General features: G+C 35.1%; 1 protein-coding gene across 6 annotated transcripts in view; it reads right to left on the reverse strand.

Annotated features, from left to right (window-relative positions):
• The window catches only part of LRBA (LPS responsive beige-like anchor protein), a 453,900-nt gene that overhangs the window by 424,013 nt on the left and 10,412 nt on the right, over positions 1-19,475 (reverse strand). For all 6 annotated transcript variants that reach the window (XM_070757811.1, XM_070757810.1, XM_070757809.1 and 3 more), the window contains exons 3-5: positions 2,419-2,650; positions 2,186-2,286; positions 453-548 (exon numbers count right to left, since the gene is read on the reverse strand). In XM_070757811.1, the coding sequence (XP_070613912.1) occupies positions 453-548; positions 2,186-2,286; positions 2,419-2,650 (429 nt within the window). The remainder of the gene's footprint in view (positions 1-452; positions 549-2,185; positions 2,287-2,418; positions 2,651-19,475) is intronic.

Raw genomic sequence — 19,475 nt, forward strand, 5'->3', positions numbered from 1 at the left:
AGTCCCAGTGTATGATTTTGCACGAATTATATTCTCATATTTTACTACTCAATTTTAGCATTTTAACTTATTATTTATTCAAATTCCCTCTATTTTAGCCAATTTTATTGTATTTTAACCAGTCACAGTTTTATGATGACCAATGTGGTCCTTTTTCTCGCTTTGATATGGTCGATTGACTAATCAAATAAAGTTGATATTGATATTGATTGATAGATAGATATTAATTAAATACATGACACTCTTAAAAAAACATGCATCAGAACTGCTATAAAGTTTATTAAACTTTCTCTGCGTGTATCCCAGTTTCCAAAACTGGCACAGAAAGATTTTCAATTACTTTTCTTTAAGCTATTATATTATATTATGTTTAAGAGTTCAGAAAAAAACAACCCAAGTACCTTACAAAACCAAGATTTTAAAAAACAAACGTGAGAGATAAAATGACTTACTGCAGCACTTTTTCCTGGGAAATTGAAGAAGGCATCAGGCCCATATTTCTGGGGCACATATTTTAACACAGATAACAGCTTTCCAGCATACAGGGGCTATTCAAAGAACACATTCTTATTACAATGTCCATAACAACAACAACGACAACAACCTGACTTTTGGGGGGGGGAAAACCTATCCAGAACTGCTTATCTACACAGACACTACTTTAATAGCTGTTAGGTCCTTGGTTAGGACTTCAGCTGTTCAGTTTTTATCAGTCCCAGACTGTGAACTGAATTGAACATTAAATCTTTAATAATAATAATAATAATAATAATAATAATAATAATAATAATAATAATAATAGTACAAAATTCAATAAAATATTCAATTTTCATATCTCTAATAATTTTAGATGTATCTCCAAGGCTCTTGAGCCAGAAAAATCAGTATATAAACAATATTTTACATATGTACTGTACATCAGAATATTGTCATTAGGAATATAAGGCCACATCTATTCTATCAAAACTGTTTGTGCTGCTATAGCCCAGGGATATACCGGTATGTATGTATGTATGTATGTATGTATGTATGTATGTATGTTTGTTTGTTTGTTTGTTTGTTTGTTTGTTTGTTTGTTTATTAGATTTGTATGCCGCCCCTCTCCGTAGACTCGGGGCGGCTAACAACAATAGTAAAACAACATATAACAAATCTAATATTTAAAATAATTTAAAAGACCCTAATTTAAAAACCAAACATACACACAAACATACCATGCATAAATTGCATAGGCCTAGGGGGAAGGGAATATCTCAGTCTCCCCATGCCTGACGACAGAGGTGGGTTTTAAGGAGCTTATGAAAGGCGAGGAGGGTGGGGGCAATTCTGGCCTGGCATAGCAGCTAAAAATTAACATTTCCACAAAGGCAGGCAGGAAAACATATAGTATGAGATGGAACAGGCTACCCTCCCAGGAAGGGGACTGGTCTTTCAAAAGCCAATCCTTATTTCCAGCATTCTGCCATTATCTGGGATCCACCTACCAGGTCCTTGAAGGCTCCATGCTCTGGCTACTGCTACTTAATTCCAAACTCACCCCCCATCTAATTCATAGGTTCTCCACCCACCATCAAGGTTCATAAGTTAGCATCATATGTGAACCCAGCAGCCAGAGGCATTGTTCTACAGATAACTCTGTATGATGCTGGGTGCAAGGCATAAGCAGAAATTTCCTTAATATTCCAGTCTCAATCTCAAACTTACACTGTAGATCAGAGGTCCCCAACCTTTCGGACCTCTAAATTCACAATTTTAAATCCTGCAAACCACTAATATGATCTGCCTAATGACCGGCAGGGTGGGCGTAGGTAGGTGGTCATGTGACTGAGTGGGGGTCTTTTTATTTTAGTGGTAGATTAGATTAGATTAGATTTATTGGATTTATATGCCGCCCCTCTCCGAAAGCTCGGGGCGGCTCACAACAAGATAAAAACAATACATAATGACAAATAGATTCTGCTTGAGTTGAGTTGAGATTCTTTTTATTTGAATGGTAGATCTTGTTGGACACAAGGGCATATAAACAAAAATGATCATCATTACATGACTCTCAGTTTCCATGTATTAATCATAATTATCTATTCCATGTTATTACTCATAAAAACAATTTATAATATGAAAAGTTAAGGCTATCTATTTTAAATTAAAAATACTTTTTTTTTTACTCATTCAGATTTCTACATACCCATTTCCCTCTGTCTCCTTGAAGTTTGCTAAAGTATAGCTTTAATTCCCGAACTGTCACACTGTAGCTTGCTAATACTCCAAGCATATCTACTAAAAGATCTGTGGGAAATTAAACAAAGGTTATTAGACATAGGTTAATCTTTATTTTTTTCCCAGCCGTGTATAAAAAAGGATTTCATATTAGTTCTTTGGAAGTTTCTTCCAATTCTAGGACCATTTAAGAAGTCATACCTGCAATCATATTGTCAGCTCTATCAATCCTCTGAAGCACGTGCTCAATGAGACCTACTTCTGTGCAAATCTGCAGATTTCGGATACTTTTTTTCAGGATGGCTGTAAACATGCTCCATATCTCTGCCTGGCAAGTAACATCACACTTATCCAGCAAGTCCAACATGCACGTAATACCTTCTCCTTCTTGTATAATAAAATTCATTTCCAGATCAAAATGACCACCTACAAGCTGAAATTTATAAAGAAGGAACATCAGGACTTATTTTCAGAATTATCTCTTTTAAATGTACAATTTTCAGGATTAGGGTTTTTCTTTGTGACAGATAATAGAAATGTTACACTAGGCTGTGCAATTAATGAAGAAGTTGATAATACAATTTTTTTTACAAATATACAGTGTTCCCTCGATTTCCGCGGGGGATGCGTTCCGAGACCGCCCGCGAAAGTCGAATTTCCGCGAAGTAGAGATGCGGAAGTAAATACACCATTTTTGGTTATGGACAGTATCACAAGCCTTCCCTTAACACTTTAAACCCCCAAATTACCATTTCCCATTCCCTTAACAACCATTTACTCACCATTATTACTGGTACTCACCATTGAATAAGACACTTAGTGATCCTGATATTTATAAACATAATTATTTATTAACAATAATTATTTTTTTTGTTATTTATTTGCAAAAATTATTAGTTTGGCGATGACATATGATGTCACTGGGTGGGAAAACCCGTGGTATAGGGGAAAAAATGCAAAGTATTTTTTAATTAATATTTTTTTGAAAAACCGTGGTATAGGCTATTCGCGAAGTTCGAACCCGCGAAAATCGAGGGAACACTGTACTCTATCAAGTACAACTCCTACAAAGCTAAATAAGATTCCTAACAAAATTTGCATTGAACCATTGATTGAATTCCTGTTTTGTGTTAACAATATATGAACTATCACATCTTATTTTCTTTTAGACCCCCCCCCCCCAAAAAAATAAGCGCTTGGCCTTGTGTTTAGGGCTGTCTGTGAGCAATGACAGTGAAGCTAAGCTGCTGGACTATAGCTGCTGTCAAAATAAGGCCACATATTCTGCAATTCTTGAAAAGAGAATGAGTTTATGTGGTATCACAGATGCACTTTTGAAGGCAAAAGCATTGAGTTAACCCTACTTGCCTTCCTTAATGTCTTCATACATGAATGTTCTGTTACCTATTTCATAATTTGAACAGATTAAGGATGTGGACTTGCAGAATTTTCACTTAATATCATCTTGTTTTTCTACAAGAATTTGTTAATATTGTTATTCACAATGTTACTGACCAGACTTCTCAAGCTGATGTTCATGGAATACATATTATAGCACCTAGTTTATACTGCCACCTGCCAGCTAGTATGGATGACGAGTTTTCTTTTTGGGCCTATATTTAATTCTGTGAATGTCACATATTGGGCATATGAGTTAGTGGCAGAGATCTATTACTAAACAGAAAGTAATCATAGATGGTTTCCATTTAAAATATAGCAATTCCGCTATAGGATTTGCTAAACAAGTCTGTTCCCATGCTTTTCCATGAATTCAAACAGCTTCCATTCATTACTCAAGGTCAGAGGAATATGTAACTTGGAAAACACATTTTTCAGCATTCTCAAAATAAATCAATGGTGTCAAACACTTCAAGATTGTGAATATATAATGAATGTATCTGACATTTTAAAATAGAATAGTCAGACAAAAGAAACAAAACAAATTAATATTTTCTTTTTTAGGTTTCTCTTTTAATTAAGAAGTAACAGCATATATAATAACCTGCAAATATATTTCTCAAATATGTGTAATGACAAGCTATATGCAAATCCGAGAAATACATGCACACTCCTTAAGTCTAATGGCAGGATATGTGCTTTATGGCTGATGGCAATGCAAATTCCTTAGCAGGGAAGTTTATGCATATTGTGTAACTATCATTATTTCAGATTATTTTAATTATAAAACCTAGGCAACTTTCATCTAAAGAGGCCATATTTTCTACTCTCTGATACAGACACAGCAACACCCAGATCATAAAACAATTTCATCAGAAACGATTCTCAAATAATACAGAATATGTGACTTGAAAAGTTCTCTTCACGAGGAAGTTATTGAGAAAATATTAGATTGCGCTGAAATGGATATGACAAGACGGTTAAAAGATCAAGAAGAAACAGAATATTATGAGATATGGAACAAAGTGTATACAGTATATGGATAAATAAGAAGAAATATTAAAATAATGAATAAATAAGAGAATTATATTAGCAGTGATATGATTTAAGAGTTATGTTAGAATTAGTTTATGTATGAAAATTTATTACATAAGGTAAAACAAATTTCTTCTTTTCATTTAAAGCAAAAAGTTGAATTTAAGTATTTTTTGAATGTATTCTTTTTCTGTATTGAAATTTTACTTCTAGAATAAGCGGGGAAGATACAACCCCATTTTTATGTTAAATGTATGTTTGTCAGTTTTGTCTATTTTAAGAAAATTAATAAAAATATATTGGGGGGAAAAAAGAAAAGTTCTCTTCACAACTGGATATTTTCAATAATAGCAATTAAGAACTTTAAGACCAGATCAATGCAGCGATAACCAACTTCAAAGGAATTTTATTAAAGGAAAAGTTTAAATTTGTGCTTCGGAATACAACTTGTAGCCAATGCTAAAAACTCATTGCCAAGCATTACCAAAATAAATGAATAAATCTGGCCCATTATCTTCTTACGGTTGCTTGAGTCAATATATTTGGTTCTAAAGAACCATCAACTGTCACGCCAGCATCTTATAGGCCATACATTTCGCTCTTAAGTAAAGTGACCTCACCTTCACCTCAATTCTCTTCCAGCCATCTTTCACTTTTAGCTACATGTACATAGACAGTAACCACCCATCCAAGAAGTTGACATATTAGTTTTCCTATCTAATCGGCAAAACACAAATAATTCACAAGCAATTCTAAATAGTACATCCAGGAAATCAGTAATTTTCATTTAAATGTTTTATGAAAGTATTTTTTTGCAAATGAGAGAGTTACACGCAATTTGCGGAAAATTGGTTATACTATTAATATGGCAACACATTACACATACATATAAGTGCACACCTGAACAGTATGTCGTATTAACCTATTCTAATAATAATTTGAAGCTGATCAACCTTCAAGACACAAATTTGCTGCCCAAGACCGGGATCGCATAATCCAGATATGTACTCCAGCTAGTTATTATCTGAGCAGCAGTAATGGCTGTGAACAGCAAAATGTAATCTCATGAAATGTCACAGTAAGTTATGAATATCTGAGCAGCCTAATGCACCTTGCTATCCATGAAGTGTGAGAATGTAATCTTATTACCTTTTTTATGGTTGTATTTTTTTTAATAATATAGGCTCTGAACTGATGTATAGTCTTTCTTTGCACCTTAACATGGTCCCTTGTGCCATACGGTTCATTTTTCAGAATTCCCCAATTCAATGTATAAGTCCTAGATTCAACTTCATAAACAATCTTTAATAACAACCAACTGGCTGACATAATATTTTCTCTTTCTAGACTGTGGAATGATATGTAAGCATAGAGCAATGATTTCCAACCAACATATGTGAAGCATTCAAATACATCTTCCCGAACTTTTACATTTCATTTTAATATTTCCCTGGATATTTGTAAATTTAAATATGTCATAAATATATCAATATCTGGATGAATTTTAAAAGCAGTGGCAACTTTTGGTATCTATAGATCATTTCTTCTCAATCATAATTTCCCATTCCCAGGGATTAAGTTTCACCAAAGAGATTGAAAAATAAAATAAAGTCTCTTTCTTCAACCTCTTCATCAAACGGAATTATAGCATCCTTCACCTCCAAATTTTAAATCTCTGCAGCAATTACTCGAAAGAGCTGTATACAAATCTCAATTAGCAAGACATAAACACATTACAGTTTACCAATTCTCAAAAAAAAAGTTATCTGCAGAATTTATTTATTAAATTTATATGCCGTTCATCTCACAGGCAAAGCAAATATAGGCAAAATACATTCAGGAAAAACAATTCCTCCCTTAATCTATTTATTACTAAAACTCTCATTGTGTTTATTATGTTTGTACCATCAATTTAGCCCAAATGTTGCATTATACCAGTGTTTTTCAACCAGTGTGCCACGGAGAGAGAAAGAAAGAAAGAGAGAGAGAAAGAAAGACAGAAAGAAAGAGTGAGAAAGAACGAGAGAGAGAGAAAGAGAACAATAGAAAGAGAGAAAGAGAGCAAGAGAGAGAAAGAAAGCAAGAGAGAGAGAGAAAGAGAGGGATGGAAGGAGAGAGAGAGAAAGACATAGAGGGAGGTAGGGAGGAGGGAGAGAGAAAGAGAGCAAAAAAGATAGGAAGGAAGGAAGAGAAAGAAAGAGGGATGGAGAGAGAGAGAAAGAAAGAGGAAGGGAGAGAAAGAGGGAGGGAGAGAGAAATAGAGTGAAGGAGAGAGATAGATATTTTTTTGTCCACACTTTTTTTAGCACCCCCCCCCCCCCCCCCCGGCTCAATGTGTCCCAGAGTTTCATAAATGTAAAAAATGTGCCGTGGCTCAAAAAAGGTTGAAAATCACTGCATTATACCATAAGATTTTGTTTTTATCTCCTCCTTCTCCTATTGCTGTTTGTATTTTGTCACATCTTCATTTTGATCAAATATAGTTTTCCATTCACTGAAACTGACCATTTGCAAAAAAGGGGAAAAGAATATCTTAAAGGAAAAGGAAATATAAAAATATCAAGGCCACATAGCTGGTATGACTGACAGGATTCATTCATGCAATGCCAAATCCTGTTTTGATGTTATAAATATAACTGAACCTATTCATATAAGTTTCAATATCAAAACAATAATATGTCAGAATGGACTCCAGTCCACAAAATATTTTTTCTAAAATAAATATGAATAGAATATGAATAGAATAGAATAGAATTACAGCAATTGGACAGGACCCTGGAGGTCTTCTAGTCCAATCCCCTGCTCAGGAGGAAACCCAATACCACATTTCTTCTTTAAAACTTCTGTATTGGAGCATTCACAACTTCTGGACCCAAGTTGTTCCACTGATTGTTCAAACGGACAGGAATTTCTTCTTAGTTCAAGGTTGATTATTACTATGCTCAATTTTATATGGAAGCATTCAACTGAAATTATAAGAATTTATTCTTATATTATTCTGATTTTTATTGTAACAAGTTCACATTTTAAAAACGTGATCTTTACAATCTGTCACTTTGAAATGCCCTACGTAAAACCTAATAATACAAATAATTAAAATGTAACTTTATTGTAATACAGACATTAATATATAAAGGTAATATATAATATATAAAACCTACAATCATTTGAAAATCAGAGATCTTCCTACAGAAAAAAGATTTTCAAAATCCATTACATCACAGATTCATACATGAGCATTGAAAGCTAATAAATCACTTAAACTATGATAAACTCTTTTAAAATTTGCATCTACCTATAATAAATACTATCATGTTCTTTAATAGCTTGCTACTGCAATCTCTAAATCAGCTGCTGATTTATGGCTGTGACAGATTTTCAAAATCAGAAATCCATCACTGTATGCCATCTACTTAAAAATCAGTTCAACTTATGTTACTCAGAATTTAAATCTTACTGGGTATATAATATGAAAGTCACAGCAAAATATACCACATTGTTTATGTTATTTTCTTTACTATCCGAGTATAACAATATTCAATAATTATTTCTTAAAACAAGTGTCATTTTAGAAAATGTTTTGACCATTTAAGCATAATAAGGTACAAAAAAGAATATAACAAAAAACTCGTGCAAATTTTCAAGCCTTAAGACACTATTTTTTTTAAAAAAATTAAAACTTAATAATCAGCATCGTTTACCTAAACTATAAAATTACTTAAATTTATCTTCAAAATATTATTCAACATTATCAAGTGCATTTTAACAAACTTATACAGAAATTTGCATTAAAGGTTATACTTTAAGATTAAAGCAAGTAGTGCTAATTTTAAAAATAACTAATTTGGTTTTTTTTAAATACGTTTTTATTTACAAGTTTACAAAACATAAAAGACAATCATAACAGTTGACAATTGAAACCTAGTGCGTTACAATATGTCTGAATGTAAAAATATAACAATTAATAAACATATAGATTTACCAAAAAAAAGGATAGAAAGAAAGTAGAGAGAAGAAGAAGGAAAAAGAAAAAGAGGAGAAGCAAAGAAGAGAAAAGAAAAAGAGAGAAGGGTGGGCGAGTGTACAGTGGAGCTGTGTTAAGAATATGAACTAATTTTAAATTTATTAGCTCATTAACTTAGATCAAGATTAGTCATATAGATAGGTAGAAGCAAGTGTTGAATTAATCACAGTATAGAGATTTTGAAACTAGAAGTAAAATTTCATATTTATATATCTAATATCTCTTGCAACTATTAGAAAAGAAAGGGAAAGGTTTTATACCAGAAAAAAAAATAACTAATTTGTTAAATACTTGACTAACATAAGTGGCTGTAGTAAATAAACCAGATATCAATAATTTTTCAATCTACTATCAAAAAATACCAGATAGAAAATCAATACAGTGTTCCCTTGATTTTTGCGGGTTCGAACTTCGCGAAAAGTCTATACCACGTTTTTTCAAAAATATTAATTAAAAAATACTTCACGGGTTTTTTCCCTATACCACGGTTTTTCCCACCCGATGATGTCACATGTCATCGCCAAACTTTTGTCTGCCTTTAATAAATATCTTTTTTAATAAACTTTAATAAATAAACATGGTGAGTAATAATCTGAATGGTTGCTAAGGGAATGGAAAATCACAATTTAGGGGTTTAAAGTGTTAAGGGAAGGCTTGTGATACTGTTCATAGCCAAAAATAGTGTATTTACTTCCGCATCTCTACTTTGCGGAAATTCAATTTTCGCGGGCGGTCTCGGAACGCATCCCCTACGAAAAGTGAGGGAACACTGTAATGGCATTCAGCCATTGTCTACATGGATTTAATGAGGGAATTTTTTAAAATAGCTTTTAAAATAATACACATTTTGACAGCAAATTTTCCCTAATTCAGCTTCTCGGATTATTAAACTGAGGTGATGTGAATGCTGAACAAGATATTTCCATTGTGGTTTGGCTGAAAGAGTCATTCTGAAAGTACTGGTTATAAACAGAAGGATTCTATCTGTTTTGGATCCCTACTTTTGGCCTCCATTCTCTTTTGTGGGAACTCAATAGCAGCTTCAGCCAAATCTGCACCTGTTGTTAGCCGCCCAGAGTCCGTCCGTGAGGAGTTGAGCGGCATACAAATTTCATTAATAAATAAATAAATAAAAACCTCCAATTTACCAGTCACTGAGTCCTCTTTTCTCTATCTCTCCCATGAAACATACTTCTCCCTTCTCATTTTTCACACTTAATCATTGACAGTTGCACGTTTGCATTCTCTGTGTTCCCACTTTGAAAATCTTTTACTACTAATGAAATACAATACCAGAATCAAGCTGATTAATTAAAGTTGTGTCTATTTGCTTGCATTTATGTTTACTGCTTAATGCTATTCTGGTCAGGTTTTATATTAAAATCCACAGAACTTTTGTTTGCTTTAGAGTGCCACCTAATGGACACTGGAAATAATGTACTACAAAGATACTGGCAAAATTCTTATATTCAGATAAGGAAAATGATTAAAAATTCCTAAAGCTTAACAAAGATATGTCAACCACAATTTTATGATATTATAACATATATATGCAAATATTTATTTCCTTATAAAAATACATATACAATGTTCCCTCAATTTTCGCGGGGGATGCGTTCCAAGACCGCCCGTGAAAGTCGAATTTCCGCGAAGTAGAGATGCGGAAGTAAATACACTATTTTTGACTATGAACAGTATCACAAGCCATCCCTTAACACTTTAAACCCCTAAATTACCATTTCCCATTCCCTTAATTTACTACCATTTACTCACCATTGAATAAGACAATTAGTAATCCTGATATTTATAAACATAATTATTTATTAAGAATAATTATTTTTTTTGTTATTTATTTGCAAAACTTATTAGTTTGGTGATGACGTATGATGTCATTTGGTGGGAAAAACTGTGGTATAGAAAAAAAACTGCGAAGTATTTTTTAATTAATATTTTTTGAAAAACCGTGGTATAGGCTATTCGCGAAGTTCGAATCCGCAAAAATCGAAGAACACTGTATCTCTTTAAAATATAATAATTAAAACTTGTATATTTCGTGGAGCTTAGAGGTAGCAATCATTACACATGCTTACTTTTCAATAAGCACTATTAACTTTATAAATAGATAAATATATTTTAAGTACATTATCAAAGTTAATCATCAATTCCAATTAAAGTCACCTAGCCAGGCACCTAGTTCTCAAAGAGCCCTGTTCGACACATTTTTCTTCTATCAATTGTGTCAACCCCTAACCCCCAACATTTATCCCTTAAGACTGTCCACGATTGACCTCTCCAGGTTCCTAAGAGGCCAGTAAGGGGCGTACATAAGTGCACTGGTGTGCCTTTCGTCCCCTGTCCAATTGTCTTTCCTCTATTTCACCTATTATATATATTCTCTTCCTTTCATATATCCTCTCCTCTAAGTTCACTTTTACCCTTATATATATTACCACATGTCTGTTTACCAGCTGGTTCTGAAATTATCAGCAGCAAAAGTAATCATTGTAGTATTTTGCCAAATCATCAATAAATCTACGAAGAGGGGCGGCATACAAATCTAATAAATGAATGAATGAATGAATGAATGAATGAATGAATGAATGAATGAATGAATAAATAAATAAAAGCCAGTCTTGAATACAGCTGTTTCGTTTAAAAAAAAAGCTTGAGGAATGACACCTGAAAAAAAGTCAGTGAGGACTAGTAACAACTTTCCACGATACCAGGGGTCTCCAAACTTGACAACTTTAAGACTTGTGGACTTCAATTTTTAAAAAGTTTTTGCACACGCACAGAGGTTAAAAACAAAATGGTGGTCCCTATGGAATTGCAGGAAGAACCAGGTCAGGGGTGTGGCAGGCCATCAGGCCTGCCCCACTTGGTTTTCATTCATGTAATGATGGTTAGTGAGTGCCAGGAGTTGGTGGATTAAGGAATTTCAAACTCAGGACGAGTGTGTTTGAGCCTTTTTGTTCCAACAACTTCCTGGGTCACTGCCGATTCTAGCAATCCAGGCCACCAAGTTACTACTGGTTCTATAGAACCAGTCTGAACTGTGAGGATCCCACCTCTGGTCTATTATTATTATTATTATTATTATTATTATTATTATTATTATTATTATTATTATTTATTAGATTTGTATGCCGCCCCTCTCCGTAGGCTATACTGACTGCCATGTTCTAAATAGTGTTCCCTCGAGTTTCGCGGGGGATGCGTTCTGAGACCGCCCGCGAAAGTCGAATTTCCGCGAAGTAGAGATGCAGAAGTAAATACACCATTTTTGGCTATGGACAGTATCACAAGCCTTCCCTTAACACTTTAAACCCCTAAATTACCATTTCCCATTCCCTTAACAACCATTTACTCACCATTATTACTTGTACTCACCATTGAATAAGACACTTAGTGATCCTGATATTTGTAAACATAATTATTTATTAACAATAATTATTTTTTTGTTATTTATTTGCAAAAAAGTATTAGTTTGGCGATGATGTATGACATCATCGGGTGGGAAAAACTGTGGTATAGAAAAAAACCCACAAAGTATTTTTTAATTAATATTTTTTGAAAAACCGTGGTATAGGCTATTCATGAAGTTCGAACCCGCAAAAATAGAGGGAACACTGTAATGACATTACTATCTATCCTTAACTATTTATGTTTCATACAATGTGAACACTAGCATACAATAAACTAATTTGAAATTAAACAGATCATAATCATTTAAGCATTGGTCCATTATTTTAATCTATGTAAGGTGAAAAACTGTTATTTTTAAAGTCAACCTTTGTACTAACGTCTGATTTCTATAACAGGACTTTAGCAGAAAGAGTTGTAAACAATTATACTGCTTGAGTAGGTCTTCGATAACTACAAGCTACTTCATTATAACAAACTGTACCATTTATTGACAAGATGTCGTGTTCTACCGCATACAATTGTAACAGAGGAACAGGAAACAAGTTGGAAAATCAGAAAGAACAAGAAAAAAGTATTCTGAAAATAGTTAATTGATACCAGATGTAGGTCTAGTAGATAGCCTAATCAATATTGAGGAGCTTGATTATTCATTGTTACAAACCAGATTACAAATTACAAAAATAATTTTAAAAAACCAATTAATAATCTCCCCAATTAAAATGTCAAACATTCCAACTATGTCAAAGAATCTCATTTGATGTCAGTAAAATGCTTCACAAAGCCTCCTTACTTTGTTCTGAAAGTAGAGTTTTGAGTATGATTGCACTCAAATAGTCTCCCAATAAGAATGGAATTCTATATTGTTTATCCGCTTAATGAAAAATGCAAAACAAATTACAAAATTTTTATATTAATATATTTCATATATTAATTGAAATGAATAATATTAGTTTATAATCATATTAATTCACAAGTCCTGACCATTCAGCAATAAAGCATACTTCATTCAACACAATATTATTATTATTATTAATAATTATTATTATTAGATTTGTATGCCGCCCCTCTCCGAAGACTCGGGGCGGCTCACAACAGTAATAAAACAGTATAACAATGGAACAAATCTAATAATAAAAACATATAAAAACTCCAATAATTAAAAACCATACAGCACATACACACCAAACATGAAATATAAAAAGCCTGGGGGAGATGTCTTAGTTCCCCCATGCCTTGCGATATAGGTGGGTCTTGAGTAACTTGCGAAAGACAAGGAGGGTGGGGGCTGTTCTAAAGTCCGGGGGGAGTTGATTCCAGAGGGCCAGGGCCGCCACAGAGAAGGCTCTTCCCCTGGGGCCCGCCAAACGACATTGAGACTAATTTTATTAATGTTGGGATCATACTTTAATTCGAATATGCTTTCATCATGGAAACAATGTAATCTCAGGATCATAATATACTCAAAAATCAAACGCTGCAGCTGTAGGACATTCACAAAGAATAAACTGTCATGCCATGAAATGCCTACCAAATAGCTATTCTCAATCTGCTAAAATTATTAAACATCTGGGATTCAACACTTATAGGTAGATTGCTCTACTGCTCGCCTATCTGCTACTGCCTGTAGTTTTTGCAACATACCAAAATTCAAAAGCATGAGACAACTTCTGGAAGAATAAAATTTCACCAAGAAAAATATTTGGTTTCATGGCAGACTTTAATAAAACAGCCGGGGTGGCGCAGCAGGTAGAGTGCTGTACTGCAGGCCACTGAAGCTGACTAGATCTGCAGGTCAGCGGTTCAAATCTCATCACCGGCTTAAGGTTTACTCAGCCTTCCATCCTTCCGAGGTGGGTAAAATGAGGACCCAAATTGTGGGGGCAATATGCTGGCTCTGTTCAAAAGTGCTATTGCTAACATGTTGTAAGCCGCCCTGAGTCTAAGGAGAAGGGCGGCATAAAAATGGAATAAATAAGTAAGTAAGTAAGTAAGTAAGTAAGTAAGTAAGTAAGTAAGTAAGTAAGTAAGTAAGTAAGTAAGTAAATAAATAAATATTTAGAAACATATTTAGAAAGATAATATGACAGCCACATCACTTTTACCACCCATGTTCCTTTGGACCATGGTTAAGTTTCTGAGAGCCATGTCTATGTTTCAAGACCACTCACCACAACCAACTGGCCACAGCCAACTTGCCACAGGACAATTCACCGCAGCCAATTTGCCACGGGACAACTCCAAGCGGGACAACAGTTACATAATATCAAATAAATGCTGCAAGGGAGTCCATTCAAGAAAGAGTGCAAAAGGAGGGACAAAATGAAATGTGAATGACAAAAATTATAATATTTTTAAAAAAAATTATTTTAAATAATTAAATAAAACTGTAGAATTGTCACGCAGCAAGTGGGTTGTGGCAAGCAGGCTTTAGCAAATTGACCATGGTAACTTGGCAGCAATGAGTTAGCCATGGCAAGTTGGTAGTGGAGAATTGTCCCATTCCAGTTTGAAATATGGGAAGCAAGTAAGTTCTATTATTCCATTTCGTGTTAGACGCGTCTAGATTAAAAATAAAATTTTATCTAAATAAGCTTAAACTACATTTTACTGTCATCATACTTTTGAATGTACTTTTAAGAATCCTAGGTGGATAAAAGAGACAAAAGAGAAAAATTTGAAAAATACATCAACATTCATATTAAATTATCCCAAACAAACCAAACTTTCACAAACAAATGTTCCAAAGGTCAAGTGACAAGTTAAGACATGTTCATAAAACCATTTCCCTATTCCTAGCTTGGACCAATATGAAAGTGAAAGTGACACCGTTGGAACATACAGTGATACCTTGTCTTACAAACTTAATTGGTTCTGGGATGAGGTTCTTAAGGTGAAACGTTTGTAAGACGAAACAATGTTTCCCATAGGAATCAATGGAAAAGTGATTAATGCGTGCAAGCCCAAAATTCACCTCTTTTGCCAGCCGAAGCGCCCGTTTTTGCGCTGCTGGGATTCCCTTGAGGCTCCCCTCCATGGGAAACTCCACCTCCGGACTTCTGTGTTTTTGTGATGCTGCAGGGGAATCCCAGCAGGGGAATCCCAGCAGTGAAATCGCAGCATTGCAAAAACACCAAAGTCCTTGAAACCCGTGATGCTGCGATTTCACTGAGGCTCCCCTCGCTGGGAAACCCCACTTCTGGACTTCCGTTGCCAGCGAAGCGCCCATTTTGCGCTCCTGGGATTCCCCTGCTGAGATTCCCCTGCAGCATCAAAAAAACACGGAAGTCCGGAGGTGGGGTTTCCCATGGAGGGGAGCCTCAGGGGAATCCCAACAGTGCAAAAACAGGCGCTTCACTGGCAACGGAAGTCCGGAGGTGGGGCATCCCAGCGGTGGTGGTGGGTTTGTAAGGTGAAAATAGTTTGTAAGAAGAGGCAAAAAAATCTTAAACCCCAGGTTTGTATCTCAAAAAGTTTGTATGACGAGGCGTTTGTAAGACGAGGTATCACTGTACTATAATTTAAAAATGAAAATGAAACAATCATAATATAGAAGTAGATTAATGTGGTTGATAAATCCCATAAAATGGAAATCTTTGTTGGATTGTGTGTTCTTTTTGCAGCTAGATTGAATTGAACATTTAGTACACCATTTTTAATCCTAGCTTTTTTGAGAAGCTTAATATCAGCTTTTTATTTGTCTTAGCTTTTACATTATTATTATTTATTATTATTTATTGGATTTGTATGCCGCCCCTCTCCGCAGACTCAGGGGGGCTAACAACAATGATAAAAACAGCATGTAACAATCCAATTAATAAAACAACAAAAAACCCTTATTACAAAACCTAGGTTCCTTGATCTGTTCATATGGCTTTTTAAACTACATTTTCATTCATGTCCTTTTTTTCAATTAAGTTCTATTGCTTTATCAACATGGCTTCTCAAGTTGTATAAACTCTTTAAAACTGCTTTTTGACTAGCAATGGGGAAGCAATCTAAATGGCATGTTTTTTGAAACTTTGCCTGATTTCATTGAGAAGATTCTTTCCCACAATGCAATTGCTGACAATGGTCTCATAGAACAAACACTGAATCCAGTTGAAACTAATACAATGAGCATCTTAGTCTTAAGCGTTGTATACAGCTTTCTGAATCAGAGACAACATGCCTTAAATACCAGTTGCCAAGGAACAATTGTAAACAAAAGCCATCTCCCTTTAGTTGAGCCTGTTAATTCCTCTATGTATCAGCCAATAAGAAATTTATATCAACGTATATTTCTTTAAATTTTCAGCAAAAAAAAATTATCGCTGTACCATTTTGCCAAACCATCAATAAATAAAAATCAGTCTTTAATACAGGTGCTTCATTTATAAAGAAAACCTTGAGGAATTACACCTTGAAAAAAATTAGTGAACTCCCAGCCACCAGAAAAAAATGATAAAGAAGAGAGTGAAATTACCATATTTTTTGGATTATAAGATTCATTGGAATAAGACGCACCTTAGTTTTTTGGGAGGAAATAGGGGGGAAAATCTGCCTACTAGATATTCATCTGGCTAGCATCCTTAGTCTGGTCAGATTCAGCACGTTATTTTATCCCCTGGTTAGGGCTTAGGAAAAAACCTTATTCGCAGAGAGTAACAATGAAAGAGCTTGCAAATCGGTAAGAGCTGGGAACATCGTTAGCACCTGGTTAGGCTGGAAAGAAACATATTCAGAGCAATGAAAAAAAGCCTGCAAAGATTTAGGACTGGACCGGCACCGACCAAACTGGGCCGATGACATCATTGTGACATCACCAGTAGATCGCTACTGGTTCAGGCAAACCAATCCAAACTGGGAGGAACCCACCCCTGCAAGTAGTCCTTATGACCCTTCATTCAGCAACCATTTGAAGTTACGACAATGCTGAAGGAAGAGACTTACAACTGATCCCAGAAATTCAGTAAGATTTTCTGATAAGTGTTTTTGAGTAATGAAGGAAAACGTTTGGGAAACATTTTTTCTAAAGCCTCATAAAACAGAAGAACTGGTTAGGCATTTCAAATTACAGTGTTCCCTCGCTTTTTGCGGGGGATGCGCTCCGAGACCGCCCGCGAAAGTTGAATTTCCGCAAAGTAGAGATGCGGAAGTAAATACACTATTTTTGGCTATGAACAGTATCACAAGCCTTCCCGTAACACTTTAAACCCCTAAATTACAATTTCCCATTCCCTTAGCAACCATTCAGATGATTACTCACCATGTTTATTTATTAAAGTTTATTTTAAAAAATATTTATTAAAGGCAGACGAAAGTTTGGCAATGACATATGACATCATCGGGTGGGGAAAACCATGGTATAGGGAAAAAACCCGCAAAGTATTTTTTAATTAATATTTTTGAAAAACTGTGGTATAGGCTTTCCGTAAAGTTTGAATCAGCGAAAATCGAGGGAACACTGTAATTTGATAAATTTTATAGAGATGATAGATAGATATAGATAGAGAGAGAGAGAGAGAGAGAGAGAGAGAGATAGATAGATATAGATAGAGCAATATAGAGAGAGAGAGAGAGAGAGAGAGAGAGAGAGAGAGAGAGAGAGAGAGAGAGAGAGAGAGAGAGAGAGAGAGAGAGAGATAGATATAATTTAGATAGATATAAATTGTATAGAAAATTGGTATCTTCATGCACAACCTATTATGGAGTTCTCTGTGGTTGAAGAGTAAAACTTTACAAGTTTCCCAGCATTCAATTCAAGAGGCACCTGTCATTAACCACTTATGAATGATAGGTATGATTCAGTGGCCACTGAATCTGGTAGAAAAGAAACAGTGACTCTCTTCGGAAAAGTACCAAATGTTAAATCATATGCTAAAATAGGTTGTAACAGTGGAGGTCAATACTGTTCTGTTAGAGATATTTACACTTGACTCGTTAAGCTCAGTCAGTTCTACAACAGGATATTTAAACTTCCTTATTGGAAAACTGTTTTCTGTGGATATTTTTTTTAGTGAATCCGGTGTCTGCTTAGGCTCCTCTTAACATTCCTGTCTCTTAACTCTTAGTTTATTATATTAGTTTGTGGTGTTGCATAATTTATTAAGCAGGCAAAATTCTCTGTGAATGGTCCAAATATTTGACTAAATTATTAGCTTTAAATTATTATTCATCTTGGCTACTGGTAGATACAAACATACATACACATAGTTAGGTTTGTGTGCATTGGGACAATGATACATTTTTTTGGCATTTGAGCTACTACCACACTGAATCCGAAATGAAACACTCAAGATGTGAGTGAAGACTCTCAACTTTAATTAAAGAGGTTTGACAAAAACATGGCGTTAACCATTGAGGGAATTGGTTAATTCCCTCAATGGTTAATGCCATTGGTAATTCCCTCATTTAAAATTGAGCTATTTTAATACACCCAACTCTGTTGTGATGGCTCATAAATGATGGACAAACAGAATTATAAATACAGTGGTATCTCTACTTAAGAACTTAATTCGTTCCGTGACCAGGTTCTTAAAGTTTTTAAGTACAGTGATCCCTCGAGTATCGCGAGGGTTACGTTCCAAGACCCCTCGCGATACTCGATTTTTCGCAATATAGTGGTGCGGAAGTAAAAACACCATCTGCGCATGCGCACCCTTTTTTCCATGGCCGTGCATGCGCAGATGGTGTTTTTACTTCCGCACCTGGCCCAGGGAAGGTTCCTTCCGCCGCCCAGCAGCTGATCTGCTCGGCAGCGCCGCAGCAGCGAGGAGCCGAAGATCGGGGTTTCCCCACCGCCCACGCAAAGGGGAAACCCCGATCTTCGGCTCCTCGCTGCTGCCGCGCCCGCCGCTTGTCCGCCCGCCGCTTGTCCGCCCGCCGCTTGTCTGCCCGCCGCTTGTCCGCCGCCTGCCTGCCCGCCGCTCGGTGCACGAGAGAGGGAAAGTGAGAAAAAGAGGGAGAGCAAGAGGGGGAGAGATAGAGAAAGAGAGAGAAGGAAAGAAAGAGATGAGAAAGGAAGGAAGAGAGTGAGAGAGAGGAAGAAAGAGAGAGAGAGAAGAGTGGAGTATTTTTTAATTAATATTTTCTGAAAAATCGCGATATAGCGTTTCGCGAAGATCGAGATCGCGAAACTCGAGGGATCACTGTAGAAGCATTTTTTCCCATAGGAATCAATGTAAAAGCAAATAATGTGTGCAAACCCATTAGGAAAGAAATATTTGAAATTGCATATTTTTTACATTAGTACTGAATACGAATAGATATTTTCTTTTTTATATATAAGTTAACTTTTCTGTATTGATCTAAATAGAATTAGTTTCTTCATTTTTGTATTAAGAAGACTTCTATAATAAGAGGAGCAATGGTAGCTCCTATATATGTTAGATGTTGT

Source organism: Erythrolamprus reginae, chromosome 7 (genome assembly GCF_031021105.1).
Source record: "Erythrolamprus reginae isolate rEryReg1 chromosome 7, rEryReg1.hap1, whole genome shotgun sequence".
Lineage (NCBI taxonomy): Eukaryota > Metazoa > Chordata > Lepidosauria > Squamata > Dipsadidae > Erythrolamprus > Erythrolamprus reginae.